This window comes from Chenopodium album, chromosome 3 (genome assembly GCF_948465745.1).
Source record: "Chenopodium album chromosome 3, dcCheAlbu1.1, whole genome shotgun sequence".
Taxonomy (NCBI): Eukaryota; Viridiplantae; Streptophyta; class Magnoliopsida; order Caryophyllales; family Amaranthaceae; genus Chenopodium; species Chenopodium album.
Genome location: NC_137836.1, coordinates 6249707 through 6271579, shown reverse-complemented (window position 1 = coordinate 6271579; position 21873 = coordinate 6249707). Strand labels below are relative to the sequence as shown.

General features: G+C 32.3%; 2 protein-coding genes across 2 annotated transcripts; both read right to left on the bottom strand.

The window, feature by feature from the left end:
• Positions 1-3967: 3967 nt before the first annotated feature.
• On the bottom strand, positions 3968-10325 carry LOC145611097 (purple acid phosphatase 22-like). Its single transcript, XM_081666341.1, has 5 exons — positions 10194-10325; positions 6586-6877; positions 5016-5590; positions 4791-4873; positions 3968-4407 (listed from the first exon to the last, which is right to left on the bottom strand). Exons 1-5 carry the CDS (start codon positions 10323-10325, stop codon positions 4176-4178), a joined length of 1314 nt encoding a protein of 437 aa, XP_081522467.1. The 3' UTR covers positions 3968-4175.
• A 5630-nt stretch (positions 10326-15955) lies between these two features.
• LOC145623781 (purple acid phosphatase 22-like) lies at positions 15956-21205 on the bottom strand. The gene is made up of 5 exons (XM_081676648.1): positions 20989-21205; positions 20502-20796; positions 17123-17688; positions 16525-16613; positions 15956-16410 (listed from the first exon to the last, which is right to left on the bottom strand). Exons 1-5 carry the CDS (start codon positions 21166-21168, stop codon positions 16194-16196), a joined length of 1347 nt encoding a protein of 448 aa, XP_081532774.1. The 5' UTR covers positions 21169-21205; the 3' UTR covers positions 15956-16193.
• Positions 21206-21873: the final 668 nt, after the last annotated feature.

Here is a 21873-nt window from a genome sequence, read left to right as displayed (position 1 = left end):
CCCTTATGAGGTTTTGATGATGATGTTAAGAGTTGAGAAAACTTCCATCTAATAAGGATTTTCTAGTGTTGTGATGTTTGCAGGTTCAGTAAGCGTTGGGAGCTGAAGTAGGAACTGAGACAAAGGAACTTTAGAAGATCCATGAGGACAAGTAAAGACAGAAGAAGAGTTCCAGATATGGAACTTCCCGAAGTTTCCTAACATGAACTTCAAAACGGGTTGTAACGACCTGGTTCCGGTGTAATGCTGAGGCAAGCCTCAACAACCAAGGATCAGTGCAAAGATCGAGATATCAACCGAAAAATATGGACCTCATAACTTATAGTTGTATAAAAGATAAGTTTGTTTTGAAGGTTGATGTAAACATGTTAATGGTTGTTATGCATGGAACTTATTAGAAATCAGATAAAGCTTGGAAAACTAATCAATTCGTAAAAGATAATTATAAGTTGGGTTTTTCTAAAATATACCCCTAAGGTATTCGAGTTTCTAAGGTGTACCCATGCTTTTTCGAGTTTCTAAGGTGTACCCATGCTTTTTCGAGTTTCTAAGTTGTGCCTCTCAACTCACTACCATTAATGAATGGTACCCTCCTTGGGACTTCCACGTCACCTAAAGTTAACTATAAATTTAATAGAAAGATGATAAAAGGTAAGGAAATGGTAGGAGAAAGAAATCTTAGCCACCGCAACCATAATAATGAAAACTGAAGCCACGAAATCACACTCTCAAATAACTTTTAAACGACTATTAAGGGTACATTTTAGTATTGATAAGGAGTTGAAGGGCACAGCTTAGAAACTTGAAAAAGCATGGGTACACCTTAGAAACTCGAATACCTTAGGGGTATAGCTTAGAAAAACCCTTATAAGTTTTATGAAAAAGTATTTATTTGATTTTATCCTTTAAAATCTAATTTAACTCGGTTTTATCTTTTTCATAAAATTCTATCTTTTAACTAAAACGAATTTGATAAAATTTGGTTTTCAAATAAAGCGAAATTAAATCTGTTTTGGTTTCGGGTTTTAAAGAGATAAGATAAGGTTTCTGTTTAACTTATCTTATTTGCGAAAACCCTACTTTGTGAGCTGAGGAACCTCCATAAATATAGAAGTAAGTCAGCAAAGCAAAATGAGAGTTTTAAGCGTGAAAACCACTTAGTGCTTAAGAGTAAGTTTGCCAAAGGTTTAAGCTTTATCATTTTGATTTCAGGTTTCATGTGTAGCTTTCCATTTATGTGTTAGAGTGTGTGTCTTTGTGTTGTAATTGGTTTTGGGGTGAGATTGTGAATTCTCTACAAATTCACGTTTGTGTATGAGTTTGAATTCTCTAAAATTCAAGTGGTAGCTGTGAGTGCACAGTGAGTGAAAGGAACCTGAGAGGTGTCTTGGGTCACCTAGGAAGTGTCCTGGGTAAAGGGAGAAAACGGTCCTAGGAAGTGTCTTAGGTCTGGTAGGAGGTGTCCTATCAAATAGGCAAGTGTCCGTGGTGGAACTTGCGAAGCAAAGGTCTGTGTAATAGGTTGTACTAGGAGAGTTGCCTATTATAGTGGAATTTGTTTATAAGTCCCAATAGGGCCGAGGTTTTACTTCCAGCTAGGCACTGGATGGTTTCCTCGTAAAACTTGTTGTGTGCTTTAAGTTCCTTTTACGTTTTAATTGTTAATTTCCGCATAAGTTCCACGATTGGAACCTACTACTATTCACCCCCCCTCTCGTAGTAGTTCATCTAAACTAACCTTTTATTTTTCTCAATAGTAAACAACAACAACAACAACCATGAGGTTCCAACATTTTCTCCTTAATTGACCTAGGAGTCAAAAAAAAAAAAAAAAAAAAAAAAAAAAAAAATCGATCTTTACTTATTCAGTGGTGACATTAATGAGATTAATATAATCTACAATTATCAGCCTAATGATAGTTAATTAAAGTCGAATTGACTATTATATCCTTGAAAATTATATTTCGCTTATTATTTTAACAATTAAATTATTATTTTTTAAAAAATCAACAAAAAAAAACCTACCACCTAGTCTTTCCCCACCCAGCCAACCAACCCCCTGCCACCACCATCCCAGCCTCAATCCCCTTCCCTCAGCGCCGGCGCTACACAAACCACCAACCCCCTTCCTTACACCCCCCCCCCCCAATTAAACTTATATATACAACAATATATAAGGAAAAATAATTAAATTTCCTCCGTTCTTTTTTATTGCACCATGTGGAGTTTCAATTCACGCTTGCCATTGCTTTACTTTGGCTATTAATACCTTTACTTATACTTGTGTAAAAATTATAAAAATTGATATTTTAAAGCAAATTTTAAGACGAATCTAACTAGATACCACATGACTATGTTTTCCCTAATGGATAAATCACAAAAGATGGTCAATGAAGATTAAGTGAATAGTGTTAAAGTCCTTATGCCGCAATAAAAGAAAAACGGAGGAAGTATCCAGTTTAATTTTGTTAAAATCGTAATAATGTGAATTTTCATAATTTTTTTAATTACGAAATTAAATATATATATTTACCGTTAAAAAACCGGCACATCTATACTTATATATTAAAAGCGTTCTTAAAAATTATATGGGTCATGTGTCACCCTTTAAGCCTCTATAAATGTGCTAAGTTATGAATATATGTCACGTGTCATCTTAATAAGCACTATAAACATGTCACGTCACCTGCACAACATAATTTAGATTTGACATCTAAAAAATGCTTTTTAGCAAGACTTGAACCCGAGACCAACAACTATTACAATACAAGTCTTACCACCTTAGGCTTAGCTATCCATCTATTGTGTGACCTTATTCAACCAAATTATAGATAACTTGGATAATTTTATTAGTCCTTAATTGTATTTTTTTTGTTACATATTATAAGATAATTTAATAACTTTAATTTTAAATTTTGAAAAATTGTATTATTTTTTATTAAATAGTTAACAGTTAAATATCTTTGATCATACAGAGTAATAACATACAAAATATTGTATATGGTTCCCTTATACAAATTTCAAGATGATTCCATATACTAGTATTAGGAAAAAAAAGCAACCGAGCATTATTATCAAATTAAACAAAAACAAACTAGTAACGGGACATTACCCGAGCCACACTAATCAATAATAAAATATAATCAGAACTTATTTTTTTTCTTAATTGATCTAGTAAACTTTTTATTTATTTTTAATATAATTTTTAAAAAATAAATAAAGTGAATTGAACATAGCATTATTCAAACAAATACAACTATACAAGTATGGAGTAACACGAGAATATGAGGCAAGTTGAGACACTGTGGCCAAGTTGGCATCAACCAAGTTGGGCGTCAAGAATAAATCTCCGTTGAAAATGAAAATGAGACCGTGTTAAAGCTATGCTGTTGAACACGGGCCATGTTGAGTCATATGGGCTGTGGAACCCAGCATGAATAACACGCATTGGCTAATTAGTTTGGGGCCCAAATGTTGAACACGTAGTAAAGAGTAGCATCATTTCTTTTTTGAGGGGAAGAGTAGCATCATTTCTTTTCTTGAATGATATTTTTTTTTAGAGAAATAGAAAAACTTTTTTTACATAATTTGACGTGCACATTTTGTGTACATGACTTGTTGAATTATATTTGTACAATACTAAGCAGTAAGCATTTAGTTTTATTTCCTTCTTTGATAATTATTTTCAAGTGTATGGTTATTACAATTTTACAAGTACCAAGCAAGAATAATACAAATTACAATCTTTTAAAAATGTTATAGAATTTGATTGATTAATCTTTTGATAATTCAACAACAATTTTAGATGAAAGAAAAATATCTTGTATTTTGTATATCATATCGATTCTTTATAGATTAAACAAATCTAGCTAATTGAATAACAAAAATGATATATAAGTAGTGTAAAAGATTATATTATTTCTTCGTACAACACGATGAGCTCATCCATGAAAGGAAAGTACAACCATTTTTGTAATTTGTTAACAAAAACCCAATCTTATTACATTGCTTTCTTCATGTCTTTGTTAACAGATTGAGGAACACAAAGTCCAAAACTCTCCAAATCCATTACAAAAGATGCCATTGGCAAAGCTAAAACAAAAGGGTGATGAAATCAATCAAAAAACTATTACACAAAACATTCCAAAGACAATAATTTCATCTTCAAAACTCAATCAAAGTTCGGTTTTGACGCATGAGAACTTTTTGCATGCACAATTCTCCACGCAATTTTCTGAGGACATTAGGCTTTTAAGCCAAACTTCATCACTAGGGTTGCCATAATCAGAGTCATCTTCGGTTCGGTACCATGCGAAGTGAGCCTTCTTGCTGTCGTATATTCTCAATCGCCCGTGTCCGAATGTTAGCTCTCGATGCAATGAGGTTGATGGAGCGGATTGCTCAAACCTACAACAATGTGTGTAGTTTTGGATTTAGAAACTTAGCAATAATTAATCATCTAAGGGTGTGTTCTATATATTCTCCTGGTTATAACTTATCTGAACCTATATAGTCTAATCTTATATATCTGAAGCTATCTTAACTTATTAGAACTTATATTGTCTGTAACTAGAATGATATATACATGTAATATGCCTCTAGATCATTATAATATATAAGTTAATACTAAATGAAGAATTACGAAAGTTGGGAAAGTGATTTTAGCACAATACTAGTTAATTTTGGCACACCCTTACGTGAGAAGAGTATAGATAATTGTACTCTCACATAGGAGTGTGCCAAAATCAATTTTGATGTGCCAAAATCATTTCCCCGAAAGTTGTACATACTCGAAGTTTGGTTTGAAGCCAGCATCTCCAAGGGTAATGTAGACGGGCGCACAAGCATCGGGCTTGTTGTCATAAACTCTAGCCTGTTGTCAAAACATACAACAATATTTATTATCATAGCATATCTGCATATATGATTAATTGAATTGTTTGTTTAAACAATAACTATTAGAGTTAGTGTAAAAATAAGGTAGATAAAGAATAACGTAGATTAGAGTTACTTACAAAACGTTCATAAGCATTGACACGAGAGGCAAAAACCACATCAACTCTAAAAGTGTAGAGAAGACTTTCCATGGCTTTCCTCATGGACTCGCCTTCACCCTTGTAGGCAACGTTAGAAGTGTACCATGGCGTGTTAACCACGACGATGACCCAAGGAGTCTTAGCCCTATCGATGTTAATCAAGTCGGCCTTAAGCCACTCGTATTGAGCCGAGCTAGCATCAAAGTCAGCATACGAACCAAGCATGATGAAGTGAGCTCCGGCGACATCAAAGGAGTAGTAAAGGTTAGAGGATGAGCCACTCTCATGGTAAGGCATGAGCCACCTTGCATTAAAGGCCTTAAAGGGTTGAGGTCCTTTAGAGATTGTGCAAACACCCTCAATTTCGTATTTGCTAGATGTGACCATCCATGGCTTTTGGCTAGCGTGTGGCTCGATTAAACGACCGAAGGAGTCCCAAAGTGATTGGTGACCATCGGCGTATGAGAGGCCTCCGGCTACAACCAATGCATCATAGCATCTTTGGCTAATGCGGTCTAGTGTGGCCTTGGTCCATTGTGTTTGTCCAACTCCACCTATTTCAAAAAGACGAGTACATAAGTTGTTTAGCTATGTTAGTTCTTCTCTAAAATTATATTTGTTCGTGAACAATATAATGTTTATTTATATAGTAGTAACATTGTTAACATCTTATTACTTGTAAATTATGTTGTAATATAAGAAGTATTTTCAAGGCTATATTCTAAAATAAGAAGATCGAAAAGATGATCTTGAGACAATGAAAGAGTACGGTGTGTCGTGATGCAAATCACTGACTTGAAAACGAAATTCTGGCGCAACCGGGGTGCACTATTGTATTCGCCGGCACGTTCCCCTAAGGTTAACACACCACTTCCACACAAAGGCACTTTTGGGTGGAAGGTTGGAGCCAAGTAACTTATGCCCAGTATAGAGTATGTGTTTAAGCAAACTTGTGTTTGATAAGTATTTCTTGTGTATATAAAAAATCAGAAAACATCCTCCAATTTATAGAGATGAATAAAGAAGATGAAAGATCATGGAGGAATCTTCTATGAACCAAAAAGAGAAATCAGAAATATTATGGTGATTAAAAACACCATAATCAACCTCTTAAATGGGGGGTTACAAGAAATCAAACAAGAAGAAGAATCCAAGGGAACCGTTGGAGTCCAACGGACAAACACGTGCCCAATCGGGCGGATATTCCCTTTTTTCCAGACGTCTTCTAGCGCCAGGTCGGGCGCCCGATCGGGCGGAGTTTGCCCGATCGGACGGCGGAACTCCAGAATTTTACGACTCTTCTCGCGCCCGATCGGGCGGGTCTCGCTCGTCGGACGCCCGATCGGGTGCCCATATCTGACCCTTTGAATTTCCTTTCTTTATTTCCAACAAATTATTTGTACAGTGTTACTTATAACAAAATAAGGAGTCACTCTTTATAACTAAAGTCATTTTAACCTTATAATCCAACGGGTTATTATAAATCCGCTTGATCTATGCTTGTGTCATTACTAAATAAGTAATCAATTAATTAATTATTGAAACATACCGACAAGGACAAATTCAGCGGGGAAGGTAGCGGGGGCAGTACGGAAGGAGTATTCGGGTCCGGTACCACCAACACGGTAGTAATAGGTGGTGCTAGGCGTCAAAGGTCCAATAGTAACGTAGTGAATTTTGCCGGAGACATAAGAATAATAATGGTAGCTAAAGTTGTCGCCAAGTATATATTCATTGTAGCTTCCAGACTTGGTACCAAATTCCACAACAGATGTTGCCATTTTGTAAGTTGTAATCCATGATATTCTCATGTACCCATTTCCTGCCAATGAGATATGTACCTACATATTCATACATATGCACCGACTTTTAGTTAAAATTCATCATCAAAATTATTGCATTCTAGTGCTTTAATCTTTAATTATTTAATATTTTCTTGTAAAAAAATAAATTATTAATTTAATAATGTATGTGCTTCCTTATATACATCAATATTTAAGACTGTTAGGGCATGTTCACTTCAACTTAATTTCAGTTTAGTTCAATTCAGTTCACTTCAGTTCAGCTCCTAATTTTCTTCTCTTATAATATATTCATGTCAATTCTATTCACTTCAGTTCAGTAAATGTGAACAGACTCTAAGGTGATCATTTTTATAGGGTATGAATAAGGCATAAGGGAATTACAAATAACAAAGAGGGGGAGCAGGAGATTCAAATCTGTGACCTATCGTACACAGGTCCTTAGTTTTGCAAATCAATCATGAAAACTAATTATCCAAAGTTTTCAAGACATTTAAACTATTTAAAGTTTCAAATCAAATTTTCAAGATGTATTTTTGAAATTTTCAAATTAAAATATATTAAAATAGATTTAACATCAAAATTATCAATTATTATTAGGAAAAATTGCTCCTATTAATCTGAACTTTGCCTCGTCCGCCGAAAATAATCCCAACTTTCGTTTATTATCTATTGCACCGAACTTTGGGGGGTATTAATTTTCGTTGCACCCAACAGGTCATCTAACCTGTTGTAGCAAGTTACCTAGACACGTGTCAGCGTATGAGCGGCTTAATTTTTTTTTTTTTTTAAAAAAACAAAAAATAAAAAAAAAAACCCCAAACCACCCACGCCCAGCAGCTGCCACCACACCCCCACTCCCACCACGCCGGAAAATCACCCCCACCCTCGAAAAAGCCCTCCCCTGCTGCCGGAAACCGCCGCCCAGCCTTCCCCCTACCTCGAAACCCACCCTTTCCCTTCCCCCACCCCCGAAAACCATTCCCCCACCCCCGAAAACCCCTCCCTCACTCCCGGGAACCGCCGCACAACCCTCCCCCTTCCCTCAAAACTCCCCCTTTCCCTTTCCCCACCCCCGAAAACCCCTCCCCCACCCCTAATTCCTCCCCTCTCCCCCGCCGTTTTCCGACCCGAATCCCCTTCCCCTTCCCCTTCGTTTTCGTCGTTTCCGCCCCCTTCCCCTTCGTTTTCGGCAGGTGGGGAGTGGTGGTCGGGGGTGGGGGCGATTTTCCGGCTGCGTGGGGGGTGTTTTCAGGTGGGGTCTGGTGGAAGGGGTGGGGGAGGGCTGGTGGATGGGGTGGTTTGGGTGGGGGGCTAGTGGTTAAGGGGGAAGGGGTGGGTTTATGTTTTTTTTTTATTTTTTAAATTTTGTTTTTTTTTTAATTTTGTTTTATTTAAATTTTGTTTTTTTTAAATTTTTTTTATTTGACCATTCATGTAGTGACACGTGTCCAAAAAAATGTAACACACAAATGTTGACCGGATTAACCGGTTGCAGGTAAGTTGGGTGCAACGAAAATTAATACCCCCCAAAGTTCGGTGCAATAGATAATAAACGAAAGTTGAGATTATTTTCGGCGGACGAGGCAAAGTTCAGATTAATGGGAGCAATTTTTCCTTATTATTATTCAAATCAAATTCTAATTTATACCAATTAAGTAGATTCAACCTATCAATTATTCATTAGGTGTATGTGCATGTGAAACCAATCTATACATGTAATAGGTTGTGACAATGAGATTGTGAGAGATTGAGACATTTATAGTTGGCTCTTCATACAGCAATGCATGACCAACTGGCAATTCTATGACCTTTATTACGACAGATTCCTTTGGCTTATTATTCTCATTCATAATGCTTCGTATATATTGTCCACTTTCATTTATTAAACAATTAGTTTCTGATAATATAATCTAACTCCACTAATTACGGTCAATTTGGCTTTTCAATTGCTTACAATTTGTCCATCATTCTTGTAATATACTTTTTCAATTTGTCCACTTTTAATGTAAGGTAGGCAAAAAAAATTGTCACTACTTCTTTGACTGATTGTCATTGTGCTAGCTATAATTACTCTAATGAACAATCATTACATCATTTACATTGATAAATCAAACATCAAATACATCAATAGGATATTGGCCTATTGACAGAGACTAAGGGCCTGTTATGTTCAGCTTAATTTTAGTTCAATTTAGCTCCAATCAGTTCAGTGCAGTTGTTTTAGTAAATCAAAACAGACCCTAAGGATATGTGCGATAAGTAACATGTAATTTGAATCGAAAGACTAAGGACATCCATGATATACATGGTACAGGTTCAAATCTTTTTTTTTTCGTAATCTATAATTCATTAAAAAAAAAGTATAATTTTTTAAGCAATATTGATTCTTGTTATACTAAGGGTAAGGTTGCAAACTTTTACAGTAACATCTACTAAGGCATATTGTGTAGTAAGATCGATCTAGCTTATTTTGATTCAAAATAGAGTACTTTTCAAAGTTGATTGGACGACATTTTCTTAATTGCCTGTTCAAATAAATAGTACTACGAATTACATCTATATATTGTTGCTGAACAAATCAAAATGATTATTCAACAAAATTTTAAGCTTAGATTAGTAATTTGTCATTATAATGATAGTACATGTGGTTGTTATGCTTTGGATCAAGATTCAATTGAAAACAATAATCTTTCAAGTGCCATAGAGGCAGGGCTATATAAAAATAACCAGTGCAGTTATTATATAAAGAAGCAGCCCATCTATGACATTAGTATAAATAATGTTAATTAATGTTTATAAAATAGTTCCATAATTTAAAAAGGGCCACTATTCATTCCACTAATCATAGTATGCAACCATCTTCATTAGTATGCATAATCATGATTAACACAAATAAACACATTACCACTCTCAGTATATTGACCAAAATAGTGAAGATCATGATTAATTAATGTAACAATAGATAATGATTAATTAATGTAACAATAGATAATAAATATTAATCATATACAAGATCATAAAATTAACAATAGAAGCAATATTCATGTATGTAGTTCTTATTAATCTAGAGTGTAAGTTCATCTAGAAATAAAAAGAAAGGCATAAACATTATAATGCATGCCAAATCCGTACTTAATTTGTTTAATTGTTTCAGTAAGATATAGCTAGATAAAAACAATGTATACATTACTCTCTCCGTTTCTTAAAGTTCAATTAATTAACATGATTTGACTTTTTTGTAAGATAATAAATCATGTCCAAACACGAAAAACCCTTTGAGACAGAGAGAGAGTACGTATTAATGTATAGATACAAAAAGAGTAGAGGGCGAGAGCTAGAGCTAGAGAGAAACCTGTTGAGGTTGAGAGTTGCAGGAGCTTGAAGTTGAGGTTGTTGCAACACATCCATTGTCAGAGGCAAGAGCTTGTTGTTGGAATAGCAACTGAGGGAGGAAGATCATAAGAAGAAATGTAGCTTTTCTCATTTTTATTTTCTTATTGTTTTGAGCGTCTTTTCCTAAAATGGTTAGCAAAGTGTTGAAATTGATGTTTATATAGCAGAAAATAATAATGGTACTAAGTACCAGGTCTTTCTTTTTTTTTTTTTTTGAAGGATAGTACCAGGTCTTTCTGATATTAACTATATGCATTATTTATTATTTTTATAATATAATTAAAAAATAGATAACATGATATCCAGGCCACAAGCTATGCATATTTAAGGGTTACATATAAGGATTTAATACATCTTTTAAATTAGTTCTACGAGTATTAACTATGGAATACAGACAGTAACATACGAGTATCTACTTTAAAGTCTTAAGCAACATTACAAAAACAACTACTTTTGTAACAATAATTGTTATAAACTTTGTCCCAAAAAAAAAAAAAAAAAAAAATAATGATTTTAAGCTATTCACATATTCTTACTCCATTCCATCCATAATGTTCTATCCATATTTTCTTTTCATTGTCTCAACTCTCAATTGCATATATTTGATTATTAACTATGCTCCAATTCTAATTAGAGACATAACTTTTAATGAACATTTTTATCAATGCATCACTACTTCAATATATACTTTGCTATAAATTATGAAAAAGTAAATGATATTTTGAATTATTATTGATATCTACTCAACAACATACATAAACAATGAAACTTAATTCACGGAAAATAGACATATATGTCAAGTTAAAAATTTTATAGTGGTCGATTGAAATATGACTACTATAATGTTTTAATGTTCATACCATTTATAATTTACTTATTTTACTCTAAGTAATAAATTCTACGAAGTATATCTTTATTTTGGTATATATGCATTGTATTAGTAACAATTTTCGGGTTTGTTTGGCATTGCTGTGGTTTTCTGTTTTTTGGTTTTTTGTTGTATAAAAGTATATGATATATGTCACATAATGAATCAAAAATTATTTAAACTTATTAAAATCATAATAATTTTGAAAACTGACAACAAAAAAGTGGAAACACCTTTTTCTTGTTTCTTGTTTTTGGTTTTTAGTTTTCAAAAAAACAGGAAACTAAAAACCAAAAATGATGCCAAACAAGCCCTAATAATCCAATTTTTAGTTTTCATATTATATAAATTTATTCATACTTTATAATTTGTCAAAAATTATTATTTTTATGTTATGTTAATAATTTCAAAAAATAATATTTGCATAGTAGATATTAGAACTAATTGTCTAACATTATAATGTGAAAAAATAACCGATCATACTTATTATTTTATAATTAAAATACAATGGTTGTCATACAAGTAGTATATATTGTCACATAGATATCTATACACTACCATATGAAAACTTAGACAGCATAATGCTTACCAACTCCAAATTGTTATTTCCTGTTCATATTTATACGCTTTTATTGATACATTATTAATTCATTTAGACTGAGCACCTGAAATATTAATCTGATTTGCACGTTTCACTCACAATTTCCTTTGAAATATATTCTTGTCTCCCTCAATCATGACTGTACTCCTACTATTCTAGGTACCATTTAATTTAAATCTATCCAAATTTGCTATTTTTTTAAGAAATAAAATTAAGATGCTTAGAGAATTGGACAATTTGGCCGGTGTATTCAGGACAAGAGTTGTCTCTTGGACAATATATATATGTCTCTATATGCAAGCTTATAAGGATAATCTAATTTCCAAATCAAATACCTTAGAATCAAAATTAAATGTCTCTTTGAAATTTTTTTCTATAGAATGAAATGTATTTAAATCATACTTATTCCGTAAAATTTAATAATTGTTACAAAATAAAGCATTACGTTATAGTGGTTGAGGATTTATTTTAAATTAGATGCACGTTTGTCAGTTTGAGGTTTAAATCTTGACCCCTTCAATACGTTGTATAAGTCCAAGATTCGCTGATGAGCGTGGTTAAAAGTTGTAAAAGATAATCTAATTAATTTGTTAGACGAGGTAAAATATGAAAACCTATCTTAGCTTCTTAACTAAAGGTGCTATATACCTAATACTTCATATATTACATTGCATTGCATCAAAATGGAAGATACAAGATAAGATGTTACTCCATATTAACAAAATAATTTAATTTTCACTTTTGGGTACTACACATGTGCTATATTCTGAAAAAAAAAATATTGTCATTTTGGTACCTTATTTTAGCGAAATAACTAATTAATAACTTTGACACTACAATCTTGGCAGTATCATTCTTATAATATACACATTTTTAGATCAAATCTGATCATTTCATTTATGTATTCTTTTGTCCCCATCAATTTTCATATTCAGTATTGGCAAAACTATGCATTACAATTTACAAGTTTATGCAGAGCATGTACTAAAATTCATGTGCTTTTTCTGACAAGAAAAATAAGATATAATCAATTTGCTTATATTTTTAATTACATTATTGAGGTGCTTGATGTCCAAAAACAAAAAAATTAAGCACATGATGTAGAAAACAACAATATCACATATGCTTGGTCGAGTGTGTGATTGCCAACTACTTCAAGTAATTATTGAAATTTGAAGGTATGATACCAGAACATTAAATTGAAATTGAATCTCGTATATATTACTGCTTGATAGCTTCTCCATCAGTGGATAAAGTCGTATTTATTGAAGCAATAAGCTTCAACATGTCCTCTTTCATTATTATTATTGTAACACATTAGCTCAAAATAAGTTAAGTTTAGTACAATAAGTTGTAAAAAATATAAAATTATCTATAATCAATAAAATCAGTACCTTAAACGAGCATATATAATAATAAAATAAAATAAAATAAAATAAAAGAGCATATATAATAATAATAATAATAATAATAATAATAATAATAATAATAATAATAATAATAAAGGTTTTAATCAGAAAAAATAATTTATTCCAACCAAAAAAATAATTTTAATTTGACAAAATTATTTTCTTTTTCTAAAAAATAATTTTGATTTAGCAAAAATAATTTTATTTCCATAGGTAAAGATGACAATGCCTTAAACTTTGTTAAATAAATTTTAATTATTTTGGGTCCCCTGCTGGCTGCTCCTTGATTAAAAACTAGGTTTTTCCCGTGCGATGCACGGTTTTAAAATAAGAAATGAACCATAGACTCTTTAGCACATGTTGAGAGAAAACAACTACTTTCTCTGTAGTACTTTCTAATTATATATGAAAATACAATTTTCAAAAATCCATTATTTTCATATTTAATTAGGAAGAATCAATTAAACTACTTAGTATATTATTAGCTATTTTTAACAACTACTTGTAAATAATAAAATAGCATAATATGCGTAGAAAACTAAAATTTAAAATTCAATTTGAATTTAATTTTAAAAACAGTTAAATAGGGTAGCTTAAAATGGAATAAAAATTAAAAAATAAAAAACAATATGACATCATCCTTGCATTTTGGCGGGAAAAAAAATTAAATGAGAGTGACACGTAAATAGTGATGACGTCAGCGGTTGTTACTTTAGTAATATTTATAGATTATATCCAACGCTAATCTTACAGGCCCAAATACTATAATGTCTTCCATCATGCATGTCATGATAATGTGGGTCAATGCTAATTAACTCTTATGTTGACAAGATAAGTTAGGTCTTGGTTGTTTTTATATAAATAAAATCTTTTTTTTTTTTTTTTTTGAAATATAAATAAAATCTATTATTATTACACAAATTCTTATATTCTTATAAGTGGCTATTTTACATATAAGCAATTAATCAACTAAAGTAATACTTCCTATGAGTTATAAATTAAACTTACAATGAAGATGAAATGAGATGACCTTTTTTTTTTTTTTTTTTTTTTTGAAACAAAAATGAGATGACCTTGACGGATAAGTGAACTGTAATGGATGAAAGGATTACTTTAATAAACAAGTGGAGTTATTATTCTAATTGTTAAAAAAAAAAAAGAAGAAGAAGAAGAAGAGTTACTCAAATGGACTAACGCAAGGTTTCACTTTTAGTTAATTGATGTTTTTTGCAATCGATTCCAAAATCTTCTGAAATCGAGAGAGAAGCTCTAACCACTTGAGCTATTCTCACTTTCACTTTAATTTTATTTTTAAGTTATCATATTTAATTTTTTTAACCCGGCAATTTGTACGGGCACTAACTAATACTTCTATATCATTAATTTATTGTTGTTTTTCCATATATATATATATATATATATATATATATATATATATATATATATATATATATATATATATATATATATATATATATATATATATATATATATATATATACTCCCTCCGTTACGAATTACTCGCAACAATTACTAAAAATGGCCGTTACACATTACTTGCAACAAACTTATTTCTTTCCTTTTATGGCAAATTTTTTTGTGTGATTTTACAACATTACCCTTACTTTTTATACTAAACACCCTAATTAAACAACTAATTTTATCTTATTAACTTAAACCTAACATTGATTAACTTAAGCATTTCTACCAAAATCATTATCCTTCTATCTAAATTCATCACCACCTTAATTGGCAACCACCACCACTACTACCACCGGATCTCCACTCTATTTACCCAGAATTTCTCTCTCTTTGTCATCTCCCCCGATCTCCAATCTACCACCGACCTCCATCGCAACCATGCCGTCTTGCTTGTCGCCGCCGCCTTTTTCTCTCTCTTCCTTTCCTTGCTGCTTCGTGGTGGGTGGTTGGTGATAGGTGGTAGTGCTGGTTGGTGGGTTGTGAGTTTCGGGGTTGTCGGAGGTGGATCTGGGTTCGTGGGTTGTGGGTCTGGGTTCGTGGGAATTGGGTTTCGGGGTGGGTGGTGGTGGGTTGTGGGTCGGTTCGTGGTGGTGGGTTTCGGGGTTGTTGGTCTGGGTAGGTTATGGGTTTCGGGGTGGGTGGTGGTGGGTTGTAGTGGGTTCGGGGTTGAAGGTCTGGGGTTCAGGGGTGGGTGGTGGTGGGTTCGTGGGTGGTGCGTTTCGGGGTGGAGGTTGGTGGGTTCTGGGTCTGGGTCCGGGATGGTGGGTTTCGGGGTGGGTGGTGGTGGGTTTCGGGGTTGTGGGTTGTGTTCGCAGGTGGTGGTGGTGGGTTTCAGGGTTGTGGGTTGGGTTCGCAGGTGGTGGTGGTGCTGGGCTCGTTGGTGGTGCGCTGGGTGGTGGTGGGTTCGGTGGTGCTGGGCTCCGTTCGTGGTGCTTGGTGTTAAGTTTTTTTTTTTTTTTTTTTTTATTGGATTAATATTAAGCACATCCCTTATTTTCCAATAATCACACTTAGGATATTTTGCCTAGGAGTCCGCAATTGACCCCTTTGTTGCGAGTAAATCGTAACGGAGGGATATATGGCATGAATTAGATTTAAAAGACTCATAATTCATTAATGACGACAAACTCAAGTGGGCCGAATAGACGGCTGGAGCCAGATGAGTGTGGAAGGATAATTCTGGACTAGTAAAGCCAAACTTCCAATTCCTTGGCTTACTAAAAGGCCCATTGAACTATACATAGTTTTGAGTCCATGAAATTAAGTGTCTAACAAATCAAAGATTACACTTTTTTTTTTTTTTTTTTTTTTTTTTTTTTTTTTGTTGGAAACCTCATAGATTACACATGATGAGGCTAATAATTTCAAATCATAGCTATACAATAGTCAATAGAGTTGTTAATGAAAATACAAATTCGATCAAATCAACAATTGCTAATTGCAAAACCTACATAGTCTCCTTAAGAGGTTTAAAAAAAATAAAAAAAAAAAAAAAAACCCTTTGTGCATTTACATAACACTTCAAAATGAATTGAGAATTTAAGATGAAAGCTAAATATTAATTTCTCTATATATTATATAGAAAAAATACAAACATATTTAAAATTCATCGTGTTTAGTCATTGAGTCATTAGGCAAGCATGAGGTGGAGGAGCTTAAGCTTTGAAGCCATACTTCATCTGCAATGGTTGAGGCATTCGATTCTTTGTTCCGATGCCATGACCAATGAGCTTTATTACCATCCAACAATCTCAACCGTCCATGTCCGAAACTTGCTTCTCTATACTTTGAGATGGATGGAGCAGGATCCTCAAACCTACATCAGATAAAATAATGATCAAAATTGTGCATTGACAGAATATAAACTAGCTATATTCTTACATGCATAAATAGATCAAAGTTGGCAAGTTGCATGCATGAGAATACTTACATCAAAGCAAGGCCTTCTCTATTTCCTCCATCACCAATTGTAATATAAATTGGACCACAAGGATCAGCCTGGTTGTTATAAACTCTTGTCTGCAATTAATAATAAATGTAACTTAATCAAATCTATACTAATATATTAAAAGGCGTTTCTAACAACATCCACGTATCACGTAAACTCTCCTCACTACGACACGTCACCCATGTAACTATTCATAACGCCACGTGGCTCTCCCTTCCATTTGTTTTCATTACATGAATAATGGAAAAAAAAAAATCAGAACAAGATTTGAACTCACAACCTCTAGCTCTAGTAGAGCTAATTGTCTTACCACTAAGCTATGTAATAAATATGTAACAAATGACAATATGAACAATAAATTTAATTACAAGAAAGTTGAATCATAAATTAAAACATATAAAACTGATTAGTTCCATGTAATAATCCGGGGTATCGCCCAGGCCCAAATACTAGTTATTAATCAAAACATGGTTAATAAACACACAAATCTATTAAAAGATAGTTAGTTTTCTTAAGGTATGATCAATTTAATTGAGTAGTGTTAAAACTTAGAAGAAAGATTTATGAAGTAATGACTTACAAAACGTTCATAGGCATGAACATGACCCGAAAAGACCACATCAACTCTAGCTTTATACAACAACTCCTCCATAGCTTGCCTCATCTCCTCTCCTTCGCCTTTATGAGCAGTATTTGAGTTGTACCATGGTGCATGAAGCAACACTATGACCCATGGTGTCTTAGCCCTATCAATTTTAGCCAAGTCGATTTGTAGCCACGCGTATTGGGCTGAGTTAGCATCATAGTCCGTGTATGACCCTAGCATTATGATGTGAGCTCCGGTTACATCAAACGAGTAGTAAAGGTTCGAGGAGGAGCCACTCTCCTCGTAGGGCATACGCCATCTTGCATTGTATGCCCTAAATGAGTCGGCCACTAAGGGTATGAACTCAACCTCATGGTTTCCCTCGGTTACCATCATTGGTCGTTGGCTCGCGTAAGGCTCAATTAAACGTCCAAAGGTGTCCCAAAGTGGTTGTTGGGTATCGGCATAAGAGAGGTCACCCGGTAGTAGAAACACATCATAGTCATTTTGGCCAATATGTTCCAATGTCGATTTTGTCCACTCAGTTTGACCAAGATCCCCTATATATATATATATATATATATATATATATATATATATATATATATATATATTTTGTAAAGAAAGGTATACAAGAAGTTAGAATATTAAATAATAAATATTGAGTACTTGAGTGCGCAAAAAGTTGTAGTGTCTTTTTCAAATTACTCTGGATATCGATAGCTTGTAAAACCATAATTTCAAAAGAATTCAATGGATCACGATAAATGAGATGACATGAAAGCATCACTTTACCATAACTAACAAACCATCTAACATGGAGTATCAAACTCTACTAAAGGCATGCATCTAATCATCTAAAACATGTACGTTACGTAAGTAGTAAATTAGAAGATTTGGAGTTTAGATAGCACATATTTTTGACTAAATATATAGCGTGCCGTTTAGATAAAATTCTGTTTTTTAAACTTCTATTTTTGGGGGGTTGACGACAACAAGATTTATGCTTAAAGCTTAAAATGGAAATTGGTGGATCAAATGGTACTTTGACAACCAGAAAGAAAGGCCAAACAGAAACCCACTTTAAGCAAAATACTAGTTTAAGTCCCGTGCAATACACGGTTTTTACTTAGCATATTTATAAATTATAATGTTAATTTAACAATAATTAAAAATAATAAAAATTAATATTTTTAATTGAAACAATACTTGATTTTCTTTTCCATTGAATTTTATATTATATTGATATCAAAAGTTATTTTAAAAAAAAAGAAGCAATATTTAATGATTATAGGGTTTTATATAAGATTAAAATGTTATGTTAATTATAACCCGTGAAATGTACTTATGTACCCCATATATCCCTATTTTGTTGGCATGTTTTGACTGGCACAATGTTTTATAGCATACTTTGACGGTATAATGTTTTATACAAATTTAATTGAATATTTTTTTTGTGACAATTAATAATCAAGGTTTTTTAATTTTTATTTTATAGTTATTGAATTGTAGTGTTATTTTTATAAATAAATCAACAATTCTAAAAATATATATATATATATATATATAAATAATAAATAAAAGGAAATGTAACAATCCCGGTTGGAGCAAAAAAATCTTTCAAAGGAAAAAAAAATATGATGTAGAATGATATGAACTATGGAAAACTGGAGTTTTACATTATTCCAATATTCCTTATATTACCTTATATGTAGTATATGTTTGTTTGATTTAGAAAAATACCTATTATAAAATATTATATATATGTCAAAATATTTTCATTGATTGAATGCATATAGAATATACTTTATATATAGTTGTCAAATTGAAAGTTAAATATTATAGGATATTATAAAATAATGTTCATAAATATTGTTAAAAAAAGGAAAGTAAAAGTGGCGGGAATTTTTTTAGTCAAAACATGACAAATGTCATATCAGATTCGCCTTTAGTATTATGTTATTGATTATGTTATTGATTCCAATATTCCTTATATTACCTTATATGTAGTACATATATGTTTGTTTGATATAGAAAAATACCTATTATAAAATATTATATGTCAAAATATTTTCATTGATTGAATGCATATAGAATATATTTATATATAGTTGTCAAATTGAAAGTTAAATATTATAGGATATTATAAAATAATGTTCATAAATATTGTTAAAAAAAGGAAAGTAAAAGTGGCGGGAATTTTTTTAATCAAAACATGACAAATGTCATATCAGATTCGCCTTTAGTATTATGTTATTGATTGTTCATATTGCCAAACATTAGAAAACAAAACGCCAAGCCCAATTTGTTAAATGGGATAGGAAGTTGTGCCGTAAAGTGAAACCCAAGTACTAATAGACAATTTCCTTAAAAAAAAAAAAAAAAAAAAAGTACTAATAGACAATTTCTTACTCCACTTTTTTTTTTTTTTTTTTTTTTTAATTTATTTATGTGGCCACTTGCAAACAGGGTGTCCATTCTACACTCGAGTGTATAGTGTAAAATGTAAAATAATCATACTCGGATATATATATATGTATTATATTAAGGTTAAATACATTTTTGGTAAATTAGTTGTAATGTTAGAATGATTAGATTATAGGTCATTTGTAACTAGCTCATTACGAATGTGTAGTCTTCTTGATTAACATTTCACACTCATAGGAACCCTTTTGTTTATTTATTTTTTTTGTGTGTGTGTGTGGAGGAACGTACGAGCAAAATTTAGTTTTATACAATTATACTTTTAAGGGTATGCATCAATAGATGTGATATAATTTACCTATTATGCATAATATTTTTGGACCATTGAGCTCATTAAAATATATGGTGTAGAATATAAGTCATCAAATCCATGTTACCATCTTCAATGCCTTAGCAAATGTTCATCTTTAAACGATTAAACGCATTTTTTTTTATTCTTGTAACACAAATACAAAGCCATATTCCTTCACAGAATCTTAATAAGGCACCCATTAAGATCATATATTTAAATTATATTTCTCTAAAATTATACTAATAAAAAAAAAATTACTTCGTTTATACTTAATATGAGGGTCTTATATAATATGGCTTATAAATTTTTTTAATAAGGACCTTTCTTAATGGCATGAAAGATGTATGAATTTTTTTATGTCTAATACAAAAAAATCATGAATTATTGACTATAACCTCTTAATAACGAATTAACGAGCTACATATTCACATATAATACAATTATTGTGCACATGTAAGCCACATATTGGAAAAAAATAAATAAATAAAAATGAATGGCACACTTAAATTCCACGTAATCAAATTTAAAACTTTAGCACAAATTAAAAAAAAAGAATTGAAAAACAAAAAAAGCAAGAAAATAAAATAAATAACTTACCAACAACGACAAACTCGATGGGAAAAGAGGAAGGAGGTGTTTTGAAGGAAAACTCGGGCTGTTTTTTGCTACATCGATAATAATAAGTTGTGTTAGGCTTCAATGGTCCTATTACAACATTGTGTATTCTTCCCGAACTATACAAAAAATAATGGTACGTCTTGTGATCTCCTTTCGCATTTGACTCATAATCTCCCGACTTTGTTCCATATTCTACTATTGATGGTGCCATTCCTTTGCCTTCCGTTATCCATGACACCCTCATTCGATCATTTCCAACCAGTGACACATGTACCTAACACGCATTTTGAAACTCTATTAGTTTAAGATAAATTGTAAAGTTGATCATGGGTGAAAGTTAAAATGTTACCCAGACAAGACTATAGAGTCGAGTCAAAGACTTAAAATAGTTTCATCTTTTAAATAGACTATACGGGTTGGCATAAGCCTGTCTTATATTTAAATTCGAAAGAGATAGATGATGAACCTGTTGGGGATCTGAAGCGGAGCGCTTGTGGGGAGTAAGGACAATGTTCCGAGCTGGTGGCCGGACAAATTCATCGGAGGATGCAGCGATGAGAGGTCGAGGGGCGAAGGAGAAGAAAAGAAAGGACTTGAGGAGGAGAGAAAGGAGTAAATTTGTGCACCAAGTCTTTGGTGTCGCCATTCTTTGTTGCAAAAATGGGTTTATGTTGGTTGATTTGAGGGTATGTGTAAAATGTACATATATTTATGTTGTTAAGTTTTATATTATTGTGGTGGGATTCTAATGACGTGAAGCAAGTCTAATCATTCTATGAAAATGACATGTTATTAATCAACATATTTAACAGAAAATATTATTCAAAGACAGTTGAAATGGACCATCTTATTCACAACTATGTATAGATCGAGGTATCTAACCATCTATCTAAGCGTCTAGCTTCTATATTTTCTTGTGCAAGTTTTCAATTTATTCTTCAAGTAGCTAAGCATAAGCTTTCTAAGCTTTAATTGCTTAATTAAATTATGAAAAGGAAGATATATACATGCATGCATTGTCCCAAAATTAAAATTAGCGTAAGCTAGCTTGTATGATCAATTACAAGTAATCCTTAAGGACTGTAACACGTACATGATGAATTTATCACACTAATTAATTTCAGTACTAAATGTAGCAAATATTTACATAAATACAGTATATATGCCTCACCTATTTTGAAAAGACAGAAACATGAAAGAGGAGCGCAAAGGTACCTCGTCTATAACACTTTGCAACTTGCTTTTGAATGGCTGAATGTATTCTTTTTGTTTTTTTTTTTTTGAACAAGGACCTTATATGTTCAAAGTGGTAAAAAAAGGTCTTTATATGTTACTTTTTAAACATCATGAG